This window comes from Cyphomyrmex costatus, unplaced genomic scaffold (assembly GCF_001594065.2).
Source record: "Cyphomyrmex costatus isolate MS0001 unplaced genomic scaffold, Ccosl1.0 scaffold120, whole genome shotgun sequence".
Taxonomy (NCBI): domain Eukaryota; kingdom Metazoa; phylum Arthropoda; class Insecta; order Hymenoptera; family Formicidae; genus Cyphomyrmex; species Cyphomyrmex costatus.
The window spans coordinates 1,578,871-1,601,753 of record NW_017275174.1 but is presented as its reverse complement, the minus strand read 5'-3'; the positions used below and the strand labels follow the sequence as shown (position 1 = coordinate 1,601,753).

The window sequence follows — 22,883 nt, the reverse complement described above, 5'->3', positions numbered from 1 at the left end:
TACAATCTTCCATATTTCGCACATTTTGGTAATTATAAAGAATAGCTACCTCAGCTCAAAAATCGATGAAATTATAAGCTTCATCTTCTTCTTCGTTGATTATTGGCCCTGCCTAAATATCTCGGTTCGTAGGGCAGAGCGACACTTTTTTTCTACCAGATTCTTTCGTTTCATGCAAAAACGCGTCGAATAAGCGTAATTTATTTCATCGATTTTTAAACTGAAGTAGCTATACAATTCTGTATAATTACCCGCACGTTAACTAATTTATGTATTTATTACTTCCGTATTATGTTATTCTTCCCATTTTTTTTTCTTTTTAACCAACGAGTAATCCGAGGACAACCCTTTAACAGCCGCGGTCAGCTGTCTGACCTGTCAAAGTTTGCTTGTCAAACAATCAGCTGGGAATGCTGAGATTGCTGGGAAGCTTGCATCGTTGTGTCACGTGTGCACTCTTCTTGCGCGCGTGTGCACTTCTTATGCGCACGTCGCGTCGACATGCGCGTGTCGTATCGGGTCGTGTCCGCGTCACTCGTCACCTCGCGCGTCTGGAGCTGTCGCCTCGTTCTACCTTGTTCGCTCGTATCTCCGCTCGTCGCGTCATCGTTTTTTTTATTCGCGCGGCCGATTGATCCACGCGAATTTAACCAACGCTCTGCTCTTGCATCGTCGATACGAAATAGTCGTCATCCTCACGCTCAGCGTGTGACGCGCTCGTTCCGCTTCCGAAGAGGCTCCTCTGTGTAGTGACGTTTAGGTTAGAAACCTCACGCGAGTAATCTCTGCAGCGAACAGTGGACCGAATAACACCTGTCCGCGTTGTGTACTTTCTTACACGTCGCACGCAAGTTCTTGTCGATGTGCGCGTGGAAATGCTGAAGGGGATGGTCGGTAGATTGGCATGATTCGCTTTAACGTATTCGAGCTGCGTTTAGTTATAAAAGAGAATGGAGATGGTGAGGAGAGTGGAATCAGTGGAGTGTCAAACCATAGATTCAGACAGTGACCCCATAGATACAGATGATGGTACGTTTTGAGCCGCATGTATTTCATAAGTAATCTCTTCTTATCATTGTTCCCCCAGATAGTTTTTCAATCTACTATGGACCCGGTTTTTTATTATCTAATTAACTTGTGATTTGGACTTAACCTCTTAACGATAATTTAAAAATTGTGCCATTTTGCTAGCTGTGATGTTTTTCTAGTTATAATTAATAATCAGTAAACTAATATGTAATAAAAGTCACTACATACTAAAAAATCATTAATTTGATGATTAACTACGGTTAGAAGAATATAATTATTACATTATTATTAAACCTACTTACAAGTTAACCTGAAAAACTGAACCTAAGGCAGAGCTTGGTATATCATATGTTAAATTGAATGAACAGGGTTTATTTGTTTTCTTGAGGACAAAGAAAGCTCTACTTTTCTTTGGTTCTTCTAAAAGAGAAAAAGTAACCTTACACCCTCAATGTTAAAACAGAGTTTCATTGTTGTTTAAGTTTAAAAGCAAGGTTATATTTAGAAATAGTAAAAATACCACCTGATATATCATTTTATCCTTGTTGTTCAATGTTAAACAAGGATAAAATGATACTGTTGGGGGCGTCCAAGTGATATCTGTAAATGTCTAAATGTAGCCTAATATAATAAATAAAGCACTATGTAATGTATAAGGACTGTCACTGTAATGGAATGCATTCATTCTCACCCAGGTACTTCCTAGATATTATTTTATCCTTGTTTATTATTCGGTGAGCAAGGATAAAGTGATACCTAAGCAGCAATAGGGTAGGAATCTAAACATTCATAGACTAAAGTAAACTTTCTATCTCACTTTCGCCAAACTTCAAATATATTTGTCTATTTCATTTCAAGTATATAACAATGTATTGTTGCAATGCGTATGGAATCGTTTCATTCTTGTTTATCATATGTTAAATGAAAACAAATGATGCTCGCTAAGTACAAAGTGTTGTAAAGACACTATAAGTAGTTGATCGTTCACAAATAATAGGGTAAAACAAATTGCTAAAAATGTGCTACTATTATTAAATAATTCTGTATATAAGTTTTTTTTAAAATAAAAGGTAATAATAAGGCTCTATAAGAATAAAACAAAATAGAACGATTGAAGGGCTAAAAGCCAATTTTAATAAATTTTTAATATACATTAACACAGTGCAAAGAAATTGATTCTATTTTACTATTGGTAGATATTCTTAAATAAAATAAGATTCTATTTCATAGAAGAATTTTATGATAAAGCTATTCATTTCAATGATAAGTTTATTTTTTGTACAGCTGAGCTAATCTACACTGATATTTAAAATAAAATAGATGCATATTTGAAATTTAACGAAAGTAAGATAGAAAGTTTTAGTCCCATTTTTACAATATATAATTAGCTAAAGATTAAGAGCTATAAAAAAAGAATTCATAAATGTGAATTTTATTGTAATCTCATATTATATGAAAACGGGTCTAATGGAATCTTTTCAATGCTACGTTTAGAAATTTTATCTAGGTCCCAATTATCAATTTATCCTAGTTTAACCACAAGGATAAAGTGGTTACAGTTTTTGAATGCAAGAGGCACGTATTAACATAGGAGATTTTGTTTTTTTTTCTTTCATTAAGTATCAAACAAAGACAGAATAACTTCTGTGTCAATATGTCTTTTTGGAAAAGCTCTGATTGCAGTTCAATGCAGCGACAAGAATAGGACTGATAGTGTAGTTCAAGATATATATAAATCGTTTAGCGCATTTAAATAATTGAAGATAACATTTACCTCAATATGAGTAAACGACCGAACTTGTTTCGTGTCTTAAAACTCTTAGATTGTGATAACAGATAACAAAGAAAACGAATTCTATCTACTTATTTACATAAAAATTTGTCTTATCAGCTCAGAAAATAAATACATTGTCTGATAATAAATGTCTCTTAGAATATTCGGTTATTATAGTTTTTTTTTATTATTAATCTTGTAACTTTTAAAACATTTAGATTTTAAAATTAGCATTCCGTGGTATAAATTTAGGACTTGCATTTTTTCTTGTCAAATTATTGAGTTTATATACGTTAACAGCTATGGAAGGTCAAAAGATTCATTATCTTTAACAAGATAAAAGTTTTTAGTCAACTTACATTAGTTGTTCTTTTACAATATAAATACCCGTTTTTTTTAAATAGGTACATTTGCTGTTTCTTAATTAAACAAAATTATTCCAATATACTTACTCTCTGAAATTTCGTATTGAGTCACTAATACTTTTTTATGCAGAGTGTGTTATGTACTGTTTATTAAATGTTTATATCATTATATTATTTAATCAAATTTATTTACAGACGAGAGGATCGATGCTGGAGATACCAAGGCTCAAAATCGTTCTATACAGAAAAGGTGAGTGAGATACATTCTCATGTTTCTATCTATGAATATTTTTTTATTCAAACTGAAATTTGAAAGACCAATGTCTCTATATAGGATGTCCCAGACTTGTGCGTCCCTTTTAAAATGAAGGAAAATGACAAATCCCAAAAATTTTAATAAATAAATTGGGTACGCTCGAATAGTAATATTTTTAACTTCAGGTTCTAATCGAAAATGAGGTTTCTAAATCGGATGTTAAATTTTTCATAACAAAGTTTACTTTTTTATTTATTTTCAAGAATATTTTAAGATCAATTAAAGTAAATTTTTAGAAGAAATATTAAAAAAAAAAAATTTTTATATGTAATCCGAGTTTCCAATAAAAGGTATGTATTATACCTTTGAAAAATTCAATATTCCGTTAGATATGGTAGCCCATTTCTAATCGGAACTGGAAGTTTAAAATATTCGATAGAGTGCACCCGATTTACTTATTAAAATTTTTGAGATTTTTCATAAAAATCATTTTGCTTTTTTCAAAAAGGATGATGTGGGAAACTATGTATCTTAAAAAAATGTTGCAATTATAATTACAACTTATGATTCAGAAACCTTGAGATAAATAGAGCGTTGAACCAATGAATCACGCAAAAGGATTGCAGCATTGACTTCAGTTTTTATGTTTTGTTGTAAGAACAAATGTTATTTAAAAACTAAAAGTGTAATAATGTCCTTATGACTTGACAGAGATTTCCAATTTTGTCATCAAGGTTATCTTATCTGCTGTAGCTAGAAGACCTCTTCAAACACTGCATCATATAATACAGTTACACCCAAAAATGAATCAGTTGCGCTCGGTTTATTCGAAAGCATCAGTCATATTCTAATTTCATTTATTGTTAGAGCGACAAGACATGTAGCGCGATTGTTTGTGCACAGTCAGCGACATTGTGATAAAAATTATTCCATCGAACAAGGTTTAAGTTTATCTTAAATACTCGTATTGCTTCACTATGATAGTAAAACAACAATCATTCGATTATTCAGTGTCAATAATTTCCTAGAAGTTAATATTAGAAATATCAACATTTTTTATTCACTAAATAGGTCAAATAAATTACTACAAAAATAAAGAAAAAAATAAAAAAAAACAAATATTTTATCAATATAAAGAACATAATTATTAAACGATTAAAACTTTAGAATTCTATCGTTTACATTAACAAATATAACATAAATCTAAAAAATAGGAATCTCAATTAATACAAATAAAAACTCATTAATATTAGCTTGATACTTTTGTGATCGTTTATAACAGTAGTTGAATTCTTTCATTAGGCAATATAATTTATAAGCATTATCTCGAGAATATGATACTGTTTGATAACATAGTTGTGAGCGTATCTGTACATCGTCATGTTGTAACCGGAGGACCGATCGAATGTCGAAATTGGAGTCTTGCAGATCGTCACATTTGATCCGGATCCGTGCAACGTGGATGTATTAACAGGTGTTTCATCGTCCTCTGTGTTATCAAGTGCAGAATCGTTCAGAGCAATACCAGTGTACGTTCGAATCCGTCTAAGATATGTTATGGCTCCATTATGAAATCTTATTAGTTATATGCATCTCGTTTCAATGAGAATTGGATGTAGTTAAAGTAACGAGGAGCAAAAGTGATTGTAGAGCAGACAGAGAAAAGTTTATCAGATCTAAATTTATGGGAACAGTAGTACGTGTATCTGAAGTAATTTGTAGAAGGGGAAATCCGACTGACATAGCAAAATGGCACGAAATTCCAAGAATGCGTGGAAATACAACGTATTAATTGAGACACCCGCCTCCGGGTAAGTTATATAATTGTTAACTCAGAAAAAAAATATAATGATGGCAATTATAAAGGTGTCAACAATACAAGTTTTGTATATAGAATTAATATATATTTAATCGTAACAAAGGTTCGTAGCACTATACTTCATTTGTACCATATGTACATGTTTAAAAAAAAATTGTTAATTATGTCTTTCGATAGAGCAAAGTTTCAATTTCAAAAATTCGTTTTTTGAATTTTACGAGAGATACGATCATTTTTAATGGAATTGTGATCAATCAAAAGTCAAAAAGATCCTTTTATTTAATACGCAATAACAAAAAATCTTCTTAAAAATATTTTCTTGAAAACAATTTTATAAAAAAAGTTTTAAGCTTTTATTGTTACAAAACACACTAAAATAGTTTATTCAATTATCTAGAGAGAGAGACAGACTTATCCATATTAATTCTACATATAAAATTTATATATAAGAACTACCTAATATATACTAACAAATTATTGCAAATAATGACAAATAATTGATTAAAACATAATTGTTTTTTTTTTATTGAGAAATGAAATTCATATATTAAACGAAAATTATTTATGATTTAACCTAATAATTATCATCGCGTATGTCTGTGGGTGAGTGAGTGTAAGGATTTTAATTTTTCCAGGAATTCCCACTCTCGATTCCCACTCGTCGTTTGAATGAATCATATTTTATTTTTGTCATTAATTTTCTGTAATTATCTCTCCGTCACATTTTTTTCTAAGATCCATCAGTAGCAATTCGTCTCTTTTGTCCAGAGATGAATTCTGAGAGACATAACCAGCAAAATTGGATTAATGCTCGCAACCATTCTCACTTTATTAAACGCAAGCGTGTTACATCGTGATTCCCAACGTCTCATGATAAACAGCGATCACGACATGAAACTATATGCAGTTTAATAACTGTTAAGCAAGATCACGCACGCAAAGCGAATGCAATAACATTGTTGTTAAGATACACATATATTGACTAGATATCAAAATCAATTAAAGATAATGCTGGAAATTATGCTCTTTTGAAGAAAGATAACGTCCGATAAAATTTGTAATAAGAAAAGATTAAATTAATTGTACAATTTGCAGATAATAACGTTTTTTTTCGGTATTTATTAAGAGCGCGTTGTATTTAAGTCATTCTTAATGCATTGAGCGCCGACCAATTTTTATAAGTGTACCGCAGGAGCCGAAGCTTGAAACTATCCAATTTTTGGAAATTATTATTTTTTATGCAATTTAAGAATCTTGATTAGTTATTTTAGTAGTCATTTATCATGCACTTTTGGAAACATCTTAATTATGATATATGTAAAAAAAAATAATATTATATTAATAGCGTCAGTCTTTAATTGAAAATAATTTTTTAAATTTATTAGTAGTATTATTAAAATAAATACGTAATTTAAATGTTAATTGTTTATTTTATTAATACTGTTATTAAATTAACAAAATTTTTCATTAAACCGATGTTGTTAAATATAATATTATTTTTTTCTTTCGTGTATATGTTTGATCTTTAAGGAATAACCGAGATATTCTTACCATGTACTTTAGAATGCAGCAACTTGAAAATCAACTTAATTATAACATTTATAAACCGTCGTGTTTTATATTAAACAACTTTTTGAGTCAGATGAAATATTAATTCTTGCTTTGCTACATTACGTATGCTTAAAATGCAATAGGTGCTTGATATTACCAGAGACTCTTTGTAAGTAAAATTCAGAAGTGTATTTAAACTCTAGACTTTTCTCCCTCCCTCACTCTCTCCCTTCCTCTTTCTCTTCCTCCCTCCCTCCTCTCTCCCTTTTCCAACATCGACTTGAAAGGGTGTCTACCTTCTTAAACTAATTTAAAAACTTCTCTAAAATTGAATGTTGGAATTTCAAATCACCTGATTATTCTTGCGTTATCGGTATAAAACATACAATATTTTTTTTCTCTCTTTCGTCACGCACATGAGTATCGCGAAGTCCCCTTCAATCTCGCTGGAATCGTTATCCAGAGCACGGCCTTTCTCTCTCGTCCGAGTTACGCTTGTCCCAAGTAGTCAGTCCAGGTACCCTGACTCACCTGGTCCTCCGGATATTTGCTCTCGCCTCAGTTTCACTTGTAAAACATGTAACATTTTCATATAGCGTGTTGCGGTGTGATTGGTGCCTTTGCCGTACTTCACATATCTTGAATCTTTGATCATTATGATCAATTTTGCCAGACGCAAAATATTTTTACAGAAATAATAACTTTTTACAGCTAGGTACAGTGTTGTTCCAATGTACGCGACTAATTTAAAATGTTACTAAAGGATTTTTTCTATGCTTGGATTAGTATATACTTTTTGTAAGTAAAGTGAAATAAATATATGTTTGGAATTTGAAAGCGAGACGAAAATTTTTAGTACAATTTGTGCAGCAATAAAAAACAAACTCAATGTTGTTTATAAAAACGAAAACGAGAACTTAACATGGTTTTATTGTTATTCGGTGCTTTTTTTAGACACGCGGAAGATGATTAGTGACGATTACTTCAGTGAATTATCGCTAACTCGTCACGATCACACGAAATTTCTGCGTTTCATTTTTGTAGCGATGTATACGATATTTACTATGATATGCCTATTTCTTTGAATTATATCCTAGGATTAATTTTTGGTTTGTGAAAGAAATGTGAAATGAGTGATAACTTAATATGTGACAAAATAAGTATGACAATTTTATTCGACTCGATGTCATGATCTCTTGTCGTTTAATATAAAGTGAAATGACTAAGTTCAGAGGTCCGTTAGTCCATCGGATGAAACGGGTGTATCACAATCTAGCGGATATTACGACGGCGAATGAAATGGACCGCTCATCAAAATCGTATGAAAACATAAGATTACTTGGGTCAGTATTCAAAATTATTGTTTATACGTATAATATACAAGCCACAAATTTGAAAACAATTTTTAAACTTTAACAGAATTTGGAATTATTCAAATATTTAAAAAAATGTTTTTTTATAATTTTATTTCCTGAAATTCATTACTGGAAAAAACAAAAATGAAATAAGTAAAATTCAAAAATGTTAATTTTTAAAAAGCATTTCATAAATTTAGTCTAAAGTGTAGATAGTCAAATCCGGAAAATTAAATCGTTCATTTTCTAGAGTTAATTTCGATATAGTATATATGTTTATCCTTCCAGATGCTAAGAAATCAAGTTTTTCTGTTTGAAATTAAAACAAATATCTTAAAATGCAAATATCTGTTATACTTCGAAAAACTGCTTCGAATTAAATCAAATATTTCGCTATAATTTATATATTATTTGTTAAAATCAAGCATTTCTTTATATTGTTTCTATTTGATCTATTTTTGCATGATAATTGCGATTGTCATTCAATACTCATGCATTGATGAAAATAATTATTATTATCTTTGTAATATATATTTATAGGCAAGAGAGTACACTCAAAGAAAAACAGTGTTGACCTTGACAATCAATATATAATAAGTGATAACTATACAAGTTTTATATGTAGAATTAATGTACTTTGTTAAACTATTTTATAATTACAATAATTATAAAGTAATTTATTCAACTATGTACATTAATTTTATTATATATAAAACTTGTATATAGTTGTCATCTATACATATAGTTGCTGTCATTATGCCTTTTTTTCTGAGTACCGTGAGAATTTCACATGATGCTTTCTCAAGAACCAAGAAATATTGTGCTTCGATGGTGTATACTAAGCTTATACAATGGTCGCAATATCAGCGGGATTCTCATTAGAACCTCATTAATATACGTATTTGGATCCTTATTAAGTTTCTTCTATAGTATGCATGCGTATGTGTCTAGCTTGCCAAATGAAAGTTTATCACGAGCAGAAAGCGTGCCTTTTACCTGAACTAGTAACTTTCACGCGCGTTAAAACTAAGATCGCTTTTATATATAGTATCGTGCAACTTCTAGGCACCGGATATACTTATTTGTGCATAACCTACACAATCAGAATTTACCGTTGCGTTAGCAGCGTCTTGCGATATAAAACCGCCAAGCACGATCGTCCTTGCTTGGCACATTGGATCTGCCTTTGACGTCGATCATGCTCGATTTATCACATACACTCCGTTTTATTTGACATTCCATACTGATAAAATGCCGCATTGTTCAGTGATTAAGAAATTTTCGCGCTTGTACATCTGGAGACTAATACAATGTAATATGTATAACAAATGATGCGTCCTTATCTTTTACATTATATATCAGTCCAAGAAAAGCATTCGCGCCAGGAAATATGCGATCGTAAACTAAAATTGCCCATTACATAATTCATAATTATACCATACAAAGTAAAAAAAAAAAACATTTTACATTTGTGTTAAAACTTAAAACCAATCTATTCAAGTCCTTGTTAAAATTTTGTATTGATCTTTTAACGTATCCGAATATTAGTAACATAATGTGATTATATTATTTATAAATATTTTTTTATTATATATTAAATTAATATATCATTTTCTAAACAATATTTTTTAAGCTAAAATAACCAATTTATGATTACATGTACAAATACCATAAAATTTATATATTTTAAAATGTAAATTTTTAAATAAAAATGTATGTAAATAAAATACAATATACTGTAATATCAGGTTGCTCCTCGCCCTGATGAAGTGAACTGCAATGTTCACGAAACGTTCGTTGGTATTCTAAGAATGGATTCGGACACAAAGAAAATCCGCGAAATGCACAGTTTATATATTTAAGTGAATTGTTTGGGACATATACATATGAAATGCATTAAACTTAAGGGGTTATCTCTAGTTAGAAAAGTCGAAAAAATCGATTTGTAGGTTTTTGCATTTTCTAAAAGTATGCCATATCAAAAATGTTTTCTGAAAGTTTCATATTAATCAAACGAAAATGGACAAAGTTATGCGAGTTTGAACGTAGGGATCGCAGAAATTATCATCAGAACTATTGTATCTAAAAATTAATTTTTCAAAAATTTTTAATTTTTTTTTTAATATTCGAAAATTTTTTTTTACATATTAGGAACTCTAGGCAATCGCAAATTGAAACTATTAAGCCGCTCAGAACTATTCCACCTCGAAATTCGATAAAAAGTTTGCACCCCATTTTTAAAAAATGTAAAAAAAAATGTTTATTGAGCGGAACTCTTGTTATTAATATATGTTAATAATATTGTTATTAACTTGTTATTAACTATAGGGAACTCTTCGTCTCGTCAAAAGGAAGTGGGAACTCTAATCAGAACTCCTGAGTACTATAGTTGGGGTGCTAACTTAACATACCCTGGGATACTTACACGAAGTATTAAATTGAAATTTTTCCTGTCAAAAATCGAAAATTATTTCCTTGAGATTAAAATAGAGTGAGAAAAATGTTTGAGAGAAAGTTCAGTCTCTCTCTTCCTTCGTGGGAGTGAAATCAATTTAGTCTCGATTATCCCCTAACGGGCATGGAATTCCAAGTATTCGAGCTCTTTATCGAACGGTCCTTCGGCGCCTCCAGGTCGGCATTATCACGCATGCCGAACTGATCGCGTATCACCCGGCTCCACGCGATCGTCCGGCTTTTATCCTCTCTGTTGAACGCAACAAAGAAGTGCCGTGGGCAAAAAGGCGATCCGTGAGCAACCGACCGATCGTGAGGCAAGCGATTAGTGAAGTTATCAGTCGCTCGGTGATATCAATTCGTGTCGAGTATCGCATAATATTTGGGTGTCGTGTCTTCCCCACTCGTGCGCCGCCTTTGATTCACACGATCGTAGAAATCGCCGACGTTTCTGCAATCTGCTGACGAAAAATTGCATTTCCACAGGGGTGGTGATCGATTGCGATCGACGATCGTGCGTTTTCTTAGAACCTCTGTCCACAGCATGTCTGGCCTGAAATAGCCAGATGATAGTTGCACGTTGAAGTTTTCATGGTGAATAGCGATAGAAAATCCGGTTCGGTTCGTTAACTTTGGTTGAATCACGATTTTGTATCGTGATTCTTATCAAAGCGCGACAATGAACAAGCGGACAATAAAGTAGAATTTTCCCACGAGAATTTCTCTCGTAACGATTAACTCACTAGGAAAACCGATTACGTAGTAATATGTTGCGTATATGTTACTTATTCTTTAAAACTTTGTTACAATGCTCAAGTAAATAAAAATACAGACGTGCTTCTGAAATTTTTCTAAAATAGTTTTCCAGAAACTACATTTGTGGAGCACGTTATCAGCGCTATTGTGTCATTCTATCTTTACTGTTTATTAAAGGATGCTTCTAGAAAATTATTTTGGTAATAAAATTATCTTTATTTATTTATTCAATTATTGTAAAATTTTAAAGAATATCTTACCTATGTAACATTACTATACGTAATCGGTTTCCCTGAACGCCCCTTGTATCTCAACATAAAAAATTGATGAATTTGTTAAAAATGTAACTTTGTTTCAAATTTTTTTTCCCTTTTTATGTGCTTATCTATTGTGCCAAATGATAGGAAATAGATAATTTTCGAGAGTCTGAATCGAGAAAGATAAGAAATTATTACAACGTAAAATATTGCAATAAAAACACAATATTTTAAAAAGCTTTAAAGCTTAATATTGGAAAACTTCAGACTCTGTTTGATGATGAATAGTGAAGAAAAGCTGCCTCTTCTTGGCGGCAAAACTTATGGCGCCGTTGATACTTTCTGGTAAGCTCTCTTAAAAAGTGCGACTTAAATGTTGTGCTATGTTATGTAATGTTACACATCCAAAAAAACGCTCTTAGGAAACGATAAAATTGCTCGAGATTTAATGTATTTTTTTGTTTCCTTGTTGAACAAACGAATCAAAGAAAAATGAAGAATTATTCCTTAGCCACTTTTGAATAGTTTTGGAAACGATTATCTACAAAATTTTTTGAGCATCTTTGACATTAACGTGACACAAGAACAGTTTTGGAATTAAAACGAGATAAATTCTTACATTAACTCTTTTCTCGATTACATGACTTTGCTAAAATATAATATATTATAACTATTGATGCGTTCGGGGAGACGCTACATTAGCGCTGTTTCATTCATATCTTCGTTGTTTATTAGATATAAAACAGAGGTAGAATGATACACAAATAGCGTTAATAAATATTTCACAAACGTAAAGGTATATTTTAAGTAATTATTTTGATGATTCAATAAAATTATTTTCAGATCTGTATTTAGCTAAATTTTTAAACACTTCAGCAAAACTGCTCTTTTCATGTATATTTTAATATTAAATTTATAATTTATAATCCTGTCTGCGTAGTATTCGAGCGAATCAATTCATGTTCGTTACGTTTATAATACAACTTTGTTCAATGAATATTGTTGTCTGTAGAGCTCACCGAGAAATTTGCTTCCGCGGTCGACATACTATCGTTATCTGCGAGCGGCGGATTGCAGATAAAGAGAATTTTTTACGCAATTCGAGATATGTATGACCGATTGTTCCTTCCATTATCTTCTAATGATAGATCATTGCATGCTAAACATCAACTAGAATTCTCTGTAAAATAATAGTATATGCCATTAACTTGTAACTTTGTTGAATCTTCTCGAAATTTTTGTAATATTTTATCTATGATGTTTATTCACGTAATGATGAATATAAGATTTCTCGGTTTATCGCGTCAGACAGATTGCGCAAATGTGTAAAAAATATCACCACAGTAAATAAAATGTTAATTAATCAGTTTAAAATATTGCGAGACTTTCTTGGTTAGTCTTTTCGCAACTTATTTTACATGATAATCACACAATCGTCTTGTGTCTATCTTAGGCCTTGGATTCACAATACTATAGAAATCGGTCCAAGATCTCAGACGAAAAAAGAATTGACCAATCCTATTAATCATATGATTAAATTGTTCAAATGTAATTTATTAATTCTTTCTCTATTCTCGAGATTTTCGAACAATTTCTAGTATCGTGGACATAAGGCTTTAGAATAGAATATGTATAGAATATATCGTTAAAAGAAGTAATATACAACAAAGTCTAAATGGAAATATGTTATTGCTAATTTATTCAAACAGTATTAAGCGATATATTTGTTAAGATAATATAGTAAACGTATAAAGTATAAAGAATAAATATATACAGAGGGTATAATATAGACAGTGAGTATTATCAGTATGTATTATGTAAATTTCATGATGTGTTCCTGACTAAGAAAGAAGAATAAATATTCCTAATATGAACATTTGATCGTAAATACTTTATTATCGAAGTAATGGACACAAATAAATTTAAAATAATGACTAAATCAGGTTAAGCATGCTTAGGCATGTGTGGAAACAAAAAAATATCACTTGAAACTTCTAAATAAAATCATTATATGTAATACTGCTGTATGCGCCCATTATTTCGAAGCATTTGTGACCTAATATTCATTCAATAGCAGTATTATCATCAATAGGAACATTTGTTATTTCTTTTTATTCAAGAACATGCTTATAAAATTTTAAAACATACTTTTGACTTATCCTGCATAATTATTATATATACATTTATTATATAAATATTAAATATTTTGCTATAATACTATAATATATATTTGTTACATCTATATGTATATTATATAAATGTTATACAGGGTGAGGTTCACATAACTTGAAAACTTTGAATATTTTACTTATTTTTGATGATACGAAAATATGTTTTATATAAAAGTAGAACGATTTTGAGGGAAACATACTTTTTACGAGAATCACATTGTTTTTTTCTAGGTGGAAACCTCATATAGATATAAAGGTCATCTAAAAGCGGTTTATTTTTGTAGATATCTTTGCATAAAAACGAGTAAAATTTAAATTATCATTAATTGATATTTTTTCATTATATTGCACTAAATTTCAACAATGAAATACATTATATTCTGCGGAAAACTAAATTAAAGATCGATAATGTCCTAGTTTTATTATACCGAAGTTATAGGAATCACTTACGTGGCCTAATTCTGAGTTCATTGTTAAATTTTACAGGGATGGCTCCGACGACACCGATTACGAGGGTACCACGCACCTGGTGCGCGTACCGCGCACGTCGGAAGTACGGCAGGTCTCGGAGGAAACCAACACGGTTAAAATCAACATTAAGGGCATGACCTGCCAGAGTTGCGTGACAAACATCGAGAGGATAATCGGCAAACGGCCCGACGTCGTTAATCTCAGGGTGATTTTGGAGGAGAAAGCCGGCTACATTAAGTACAAGACCAACGAGACTACGCCACAAATATTGGCAGAGGCGATCGAGGAAATGGGGTTCACTGCCACCCCGTCCGACGAGTCTACGGAATACGAAGAGAAAATTTCTTCAGTACTTAGCACCAGTATCTGCTTCATACATATAGAAGGAATGACGTGTACGTCGTGTGTTAAAAACATTACCGGTGAGTCGACATCTGAAGATAAAACAAATCCGGTATGCGTGATTTAGCATTCATCGGTATCAGTATTTAAAAACTGGATATTAGGGAATCTCTCAATTCTTATTTATTCTATTTGTGATTTTCGCATTTATTAAAAAAATTGTATATGAACAAGCAATCATTGTCATATACAGTCCTTTTTTAAGCAATAACTGATGTTTACAATTTTGAAATTTCATACCTTGTATTTAGATCTTACATCGCTTAGATCTAACATTTCCTGTAAAAGTTATGTATATCTTCTTCTGTAGGTGCTCTATCCAAAAAACCTAGTATAAAGAACGTGAATATCAGCCTGAAAAACAAAGAAGCCAAAATTTATTACAGTACTGACTTAACGCCCAATCAGATAGCAATTTATATACAAGAATTGGGCTTCAACGCGTATGTGAAAGAAACGGACGACACTGAGAGATCGCAATCGGATCTTGTTCTTAATAAAAAGAAGAAGAAGAAAGAAGTGGAGAAAAAGAAGGTGGAGAAGGAGGTGGTATTGCAAGCAAACGGCGCTGGTGATATTAAAGAATTGTCAAAAGAACAAAAGTGCTTCCTGCATGTAACAGTATGTTATGCCTTGTATTTTTAACTCATGTACATTACAAATTTTCTGTGTAATAATATAATGCTTCGCGTTACCATTATATAAACAGCAAGATAATGGACTGATTTTTTTTTATGTGAAAAGGGTATGACTTGCGGCTCCTGTGTGGCTGCGATAGAAAAACATTGCAAGAAGCTGTATGGTGTAAATAGCATATTAGTGGCTTTGATGGCTGCCAAAGCAGAAGTCACGTACGATCCTAGCAAAATAAGAGCGGGGGATATCGCTTCCAGTATATCAGAATTAGGTTTCCCTACGACCTTAATCGAGGAATGCGGGAGTGGAGAAGGCGATGTCGAATTAAAAGTAAGATATTTGAAGATTAAAATTATATTTTTCATTTTTGGTATTAATATTAATTAAAAACAGATATTACTTTGTCCATTTAGTTGGGAAATAAATTCAGCTTGTATTGGGTTACAATTCTCGAATGTGGTTTGAATAAAAAGATTTAAATTTAAATTATGTAGAAAGTTTAACAATCTGCGTTTAAAAGATAAAACTGCTTAATGAACGTTTAGTGATTCTTTAATGTGATTTGGGATGCAGTCCAGTTGACAGAAAGTTTGGTACGAAATCTTCGAAGTATTTGACTGACCAATCAAAAAAGAATTTTATTAATTGACCAATCAAAAAATAATTTGTAGCATTTTTTGATTGATCAATTAATAAAATTTTTTTTTTTGATTGGTCAGAAGTTTATCATCAGTCATTTGTAGTATCAAGTGAACCTTAGCTTGGTTCTTACATTTAGTACTTTGCTAAATCTAAATGTTCTACAAACTAACAGAAAAATGTTACGGCTGCCACAATCGAAAATAATGATAATTTTTGCCCATCAATACATTTGATTGTGATAAGATGGACATAATTTGATAGTTATTAAGATATGGTATCTTACGGTTCTCATAAAAGTGCTATATTTTTTGTAACCAAAAACGATAGTCGACTTTTGGTCGTGGCAACTGTAGCCGTTTTTTCCTTGATCATAAGAATTATGGCTTTATCTTTTGAACACAACTATTTCATATACACATCTTATGTAGCACGATCTTGACTAACAAGTTGATTTCAGATTATGGGCATGACGTGCGCATCCTGCGTGAATAAAATAGAGTCGGCTGTGAAGAGGCTACCTGGTATACGATCGGCGATGGTTGCTCTAGCGACACAACGAGGAAAGTTTAAATATGACGTGGAAAAGACCGGTGTCAGAGATATCGTTGAATGTATCAATAAATTAGGATTCACGGCCCAACTGTTCAACAATCGAGACAAGGAGAGCAGGGACTACTTGGATCAGAAGTAAATACAATTTTTATAAATAATGTATACGTCGCGGTACACAACAACTTTTAACAATCATCGTCTATGTCGCAGAGAAGAGATAAGTAAATGGCGAACGGCGTTCTTGGTATCGTTGATTTTCGGAGTTCCATGTATGATAACGATGACGTATTTCATGATAGTTATGTCATATGGTAATAAGACGCACGAGGAGATGTGTTGCATAGTGCCAGGTCTTTCCTGGGAAAATCTGTTGCTCCTCGTGTTCTCCACACCAGTACAGGTATGCGCAATGCGATAGATTATTTTTATCATATTTTGCTATATATTTCGAATTAATTATTCGCATTTAATATCCGCAGTTCCTTGGTGGTTGGAATTTCTACGTGCAAGCCTATAAAGCTTTGAGACATTGTACGACCAATATGGACGTTTTAATCTCAATGACTACCACGATCTCATATCTTTATTCCATCGCCGTTCTCACTGCCGCTATAATAATGAAAGAGAATGTCAGTCCACAAACGTTCTTCGATACTCCACCAATGCTACTTGTCTTCATCAGTTTGGGAAGGTGGCTCGAGCATGTAGCGAAGGTATTTTATCATACTGTAATTTTTTCTGTGTAAAACATAGCGATATATGTAAAATATCGCTGTGTGCGTGCGTGCGTGTATGTCAGAAAAATAACTAAAATAGATTTCGCTTTTAGGGAAAGACATCCGAAGCTCTCTCAAAACTATTATCTTTGAAAGCCACAGATGCTGTGTTGGTTTCGTTAGGACCCAATAATGAAATACTATCGGAACGTTTGATAAGCATCGATCTGGTACAACGCGGCGATGTACTCAAAGTGGTCCAAGGCGCCAAAGTGCCTGTTGACGGCCGCGTGCTGTCCGGCCAGTCCGCATGTGACGAAAGTCTGATTACGGGTGAGAGCATGCCAGTGCCAAAGAAGAAAGGTTCATTGGTGATCGGCGGTTCGATTAATCAAAACGGACCATTGCTAGTCACCGCCACACACACGGGCGAACACACAACGCTAGCGCAGATCGTTCGCTTGGTGGAGGAGGCACAAACGAACAAAGCGCCTATCCAACATCTGGCTGATAAGATAGCCGGCTATTTCATACCCCTGGTCATAGCAGTCTCCATAGTGACGCTAGTGATTTGGATTATCGTCGGCTACATAAATGTCGAGCAGTTACCCATATCACACAATGATCAGATCAATAAGCACGGTATGAATCGCGAGGAGATCATATTTCAATATGCTTTTAGAAGTGCCCTGGCAGTACTTGCGATTGCTTGTCCCTGTGCGCTCGGCCTAGCCACACCAACTGCAGTTATGGTTGGCACAGGCGTAGGCGCCCTAAACGGCATCCTGATTAAAGGCGCCGAACCGCTGGAGAATGCGCACAAAGTCAAATGCGTTGTCTTCGACAAAACAGGAACGTTGACGCACGGTACTCCGACCGTCACCAAGATTGCCTTATTTGTGGAAGAAAGGATTTGTTCACTGGGAAAAATGCTGCTAGTCGTTGGTACGGCGGAAATAAACAGTGAGCATCCTATCGCATCAGGTAAACATTATCTTTCTTGGACAATTATGTTTACAATTAATGTTTACGAAAACGCGTAATAATCGTTAATTCTTTTTGAAGCAATTGTACGTTTCGTGAAAGAGACACTCGGATTGACCACTACTGGACAGTATTCAAATTTCCAAGCTGTTGCTGGTTGCGGTTTAAAATGTAAAGTAACTCATTTGGACGGTGCATTATTTGAAGTATTGAAATCCGAACAGATTGTCAACTACATGAATCATGCATACGATTCGCCAGTTGGAACGTACATTCTCAATAACGTGCCTATTGAAGCCATGCCAATTGCCGAGATAACACAGGAGAAGCAAAATATAGATCTGCAATTACTTTTAAGTCCCGGCATGCGTGGCGATCCAGGTGACTTGGATGACATGTATGAGGTCTGCATCGGTAATCGAGAATGGATGCGCCGGAATGCGATCAATATCCCGGAAGAAGTTGAGAGACAAATGGTTAACGAAGAAGACTTAGGACACACCGCAGTCCTAGTCTCAATAAACAATATGCTTGTCGCCATGATCAGCGTCGCCGATACGGTGAAACCCGAGGCACATCTAGCTGTTTATACCTTAAAGAAAATGGGATTACAGGTGATTCTCTTAACGGGCGATAACAGGAAAACTGCGGCTTCGATTGCTAAACAAGTAAGGAATAAGAGCCTCTTATACATAGAAAATTTAATTTTTACGATAAAATCAATTTTTACTGGCTTTATTTCTTGGAAACATATAGGTTGGAATCAGCAAAGTTTTTGCGGAAGTCTTACCATCGCATAAGGTGGCTAAAATTCAGCGGCTGCAAGAACAGGGTCTGAGAGTCGCCATGGTGGGAGATGGTGTCAATGACAGTCCGGCTCTAGCTCAATCAGATGTCGGCATTGCTATCGCATCGGGAACAGATGTTGCTGTGGAGGCCGCCGATGTGGTTCTGATGCGCGTGAGTCATATACCAATAAGTGAAAATAAAATGTTCTACAAATTGTTACACGAAAGCAATATCAAATTTTTTGCAGAACGATCTTCTAGATGTAATCGCGTGTTTAGATCTATCAAGGAAAACGGTCTGTAGGATAAGACTGAATTTCTTACTCGCTAGTGTCTACAATCTTCTGGGCATTCCCATAGCTGCCGGGGTATTTAGCTCCTTTGGTTTCTTTCTACAGCCATGGATGTCTTCCGCCGCCATGGCTTTAAGTAGCGTATCAGTAGTAGGAAGTTCCTTATTGTTAAAACTGTGAGTAACTATACCTCTTTTTTTAATTTGTAAAATATTTATAATGTAATCTTAAAAAAGGAAAGAGACAGAAAAATTATATTATATTATTTCATAATGAATAGGATATTTTAATGTATATTGATCTGTGCAGTTATCATAAACCAACTAAAGCCACATTGGAAACTTCCGAATATACAGCAGCTATGCAAGCCCATTCCACAGCTCGAACGATCGAATTGGATACGATATCACTTCATCGTGGATTGGATGATTCGGTCGTACCAATAAACAGATCGACATCCACATTGTCCAGGTATAGGCAAATGAATATGTTGCGCTTACAAAACTCCATTGGCAGCAACTCCATTGCTTAACATTCTGCACAACTAACTGATGTTAATTGGGAGGAAATTATTTGTTTCTTATACTAACTGTAAAAAATGCCAAAATTATTTTTGATAATGCAACTTATGCTCTTCCCTCTCTTCGCTTATTGCTTATTGAATATTGTGTTTATAATTATTATTGTTTATGAATGGTATAATCATATGTAACTAATCGATAATTTCATGCTTAATATCCTTTGTAAATAATTTATATAATTTAATGAAGTATCTATTTTGATAAATTCAGATTTTTTTGTAAAAATACTTTATATATATATATATATATACACATATATACATACATATATATATATGAAGTTTATACATGATAATTCTTGATTGCATTATATATATATATATAATTTTAATTTCAACATAATATCAATATAATTAAATTTGAATTCAATGTTTTCTTATAATTTTTTTTTTAATATTCGAAATTTTTTAAATAATTTTCACTTCCTAAGATTTTTCAAAAGTATAAAAATCCAACTTCTGCCTAACTTCGTTCAAAAGACTTGAAAAGAAATAAATTGATATCAATATATATATATTTAATTAAGAATCATTTTGTACGTGTTGTTTAAAATCAAGCTGTAAGATTTCATGTATGAGATTAGATTATTTTTATTTCATAATGACTAGATACGATTAAAATTATAATTTCTGTTGGAGATATTATTTCATACGTTAAAAAAGGTTTGCTTATTCTTTAGAAATGCTGGTTTGTTACTTATAACAAAATATAAGACTGAGAAAAAAAATGTTCTCGCCTGTGGACAAATGTATCATCTAATTGAAATTATCTTCGTTATACAATAGATATAGCTCTTTACAATGAATAATTAATGAGATTAAGTAATTAATGAATAAATATTATAGATAATTAGTGTAATATGTAAATAGATTACACTGGAATGTCCGAAAAATTGTATGAATACAATGTATGACTTTTATTCTACTGTACAAATATTTTCGATGGATAAATACTCATATGTGTATCTTTAATTACATTACCTAATCCTAATTGCGACTAATACATTTGCAGTGATCACTTCTATAGAATGTACTTTACATGAAAAGAACTTTACATTCTATACAGATTTTTTATGTTATTCATGCTGTTAATACATTACATCTCCATTGGGAAAAATAACAAATACATTATTTATTAAAGTGCATTTACAAAACTAATATAATGTGTTATGCTATAAGTATACCTTTGTTACATACAAACCTATTTGGATAGTGAGACATTAGCTAATATTAAAATTAATGTTGGCGCATCACACGAAATCTATTTACAGAATATTTGGAAAATCAAAAGTCGAGATGGAAGGCCATCTTCTTGGCGAGGAAACAGATGAAATTGACTTAGCCGTGGATTTTTCAAATTATCGTAAAAACGTGAAGAATTCTGCAAACATAACTTCCGTATAAATTTTATAAGAGTATTATCTGACAAGCATTTTTTCTTCTATTAATTTTGCAAAAATTAATCGATGTTGTCAATTTTATTATTTTTATATTATCTTATAATAAAACTAACAAAGAAAAATGTAAAGTCAACTAATAATTCTACTAATATTCACAAGACAATTTTAATCTGTCACATTGAAAATAAGCTACATGTCAAAAGTAATAACAGTAATACAAGACTTTGTTACTTGATAACTTTGTTACTTGATAAATTGATTTGAGCGATATTTATGCTCAAACAAATCAGTTATAATAATATATTTTTATAGACGTTATGTGTTAAGATATACAAATAACACTGATTTATCTAATTATAAATGTTTGATAATATAATATATTACTTTTTTCATTGTGATTAATGTGAATATAATATAGTCTTATCTCATTATACAGATTTCCCAAAAGTGTGAAAATTTATTATATTTCTCTTTAAAACTCTTTGAACAAATATGAGAGCTGCAGCTGCTATGAAATATCGCAGCTGCAATTCACAACATCAATTTAATTTATGATATTAATACAGTAATTTAGTTGCGTTTCTAAGTTCGAAAAATCAATTCGCTGAACATTTCAAATAACTATATATATGTAGTATATATAAATTTACATAGGAAATTTGAGCACGTAAAAGATAATCTTGAAAAATACTGTTGAGTCAGCTGAATATCTCGAAATAAAAGCTATACAGCGATATCTGCGTGAACATACATTTTTTCGCAGAGTTTGACCTTCAAAAGCTCCAAATATTCCTTCTGGTTATATGATAGTGTGGTACCACGCACGATGGGGTTGACCACGCTTTTTTCTCTTTTACGTTAAAGAGAAAATGGCAATAGCAAAGTAACACTGAAATTTCGTAATGAAGAATCGCAACTACAACAAACTATTTCAAGATCTAATCTTGTGTGTGTGTGTGCATGTGGCCTTAGGAGAATTTCTAAATTTCTATTTAACTTGAAACTTTTTTTTTCACTTTGCATATTAATAAATTAAAATAGCTTTCGCGCACATCGTTGACCAACACTCTTGCCAAAAACTAAAAATATTTCTTAAATATCGGAATACGTATTTCGTTTTTCGATATTTTTGTTTTAAAAAAATTATTACAGGGTTTTTTTCACACTTTTGGGAAACTATGCAGATGTACTTAACTCAAATAGTAAATGAGAAAAATTACATCTTACATTATATTTTACATTTTATAAAATATAAGTAGTTTCTATATACGTCTCTATACTCTCTATATATCTTATATGCGTTTTGTATACCTACAATGAGAAATTGTGTACACTCTTTTTCTAGAGATATTAAAATAAATTACAAAACTATTTTATATAAAAAATGTACTAGAATTCATGAAAAAATTAAAAATTTTTTTAAAGTTTGTTGTATTCTCAATTATGATTTTTAATTAAGCTAATCATTTTTTATTCAACTAAATATCGATGGAAACATGCCATAACGGTCAAGTTGAATCTTGAATGCTTCTAATATATAATTCCGTGTGAATTTATATACTTATGTATGTAAATTCTTAAATGCGCGCCGAAATTTTTTTCAACTTACAACGCAAACTCTAATAAACTACA

The 22,883-nt window shown here is 32.1% G+C and overlaps 1 protein-coding gene across 1 annotated transcript; it reads left to right on the top strand.

Annotated features, from left to right (window-relative positions):
• Positions 1 to 871: 871 nt before the first annotated feature.
• Positions 872 to 21,255, top strand: ATP7 (copper-transporting ATPase 1). The gene is made up of 14 exons (XM_018546132.1): positions 872 to 1,029; positions 3,364 to 3,418; positions 14,274 to 14,680; positions 14,971 to 15,281; positions 15,405 to 15,626; positions 16,396 to 16,625; positions 16,701 to 16,890; positions 16,970 to 17,203; positions 17,320 to 18,190; positions 18,272 to 18,858; positions 18,947 to 19,150; positions 19,227 to 19,447; positions 19,581 to 19,742; positions 21,123 to 21,255. The coding sequence occupies exons 1-14, from the start codon at positions 951 to 953 to the stop codon at positions 21,253 to 21,255; spliced, it is 3,906 nt and encodes a 1,301-aa protein (XP_018401634.1). The 5' UTR covers positions 872 to 950.
• Positions 21,256 to 22,883: the final 1,628 nt, after the last annotated feature.

What these genes read in the sequence shown, in the direction of transcription:
- ATP7 (XM_018546132.1), top strand. Translation starts at nt 951, where the DNA reads ATGGAGATGGTGAGGAGAGTGGAATCAGTGGAGTGTCAAACCATAGAT. An exon ending in AGGGACTACTTGGATCAGAA is followed by an intron (nt 16,626 to 16,700) that starts GTAAATACAATT and finishes TCTATGTCGCAG; the next exon opens with AGAAGAGATAAGTAAATGGC. An exon ending in TGAGCATCCTATCGCATCAG is followed by an intron (nt 18,191 to 18,271) that starts GTAAACATTATC and finishes TTCTTTTTGAAG; the next exon opens with CAATTGTACGTTTCGTGAAA.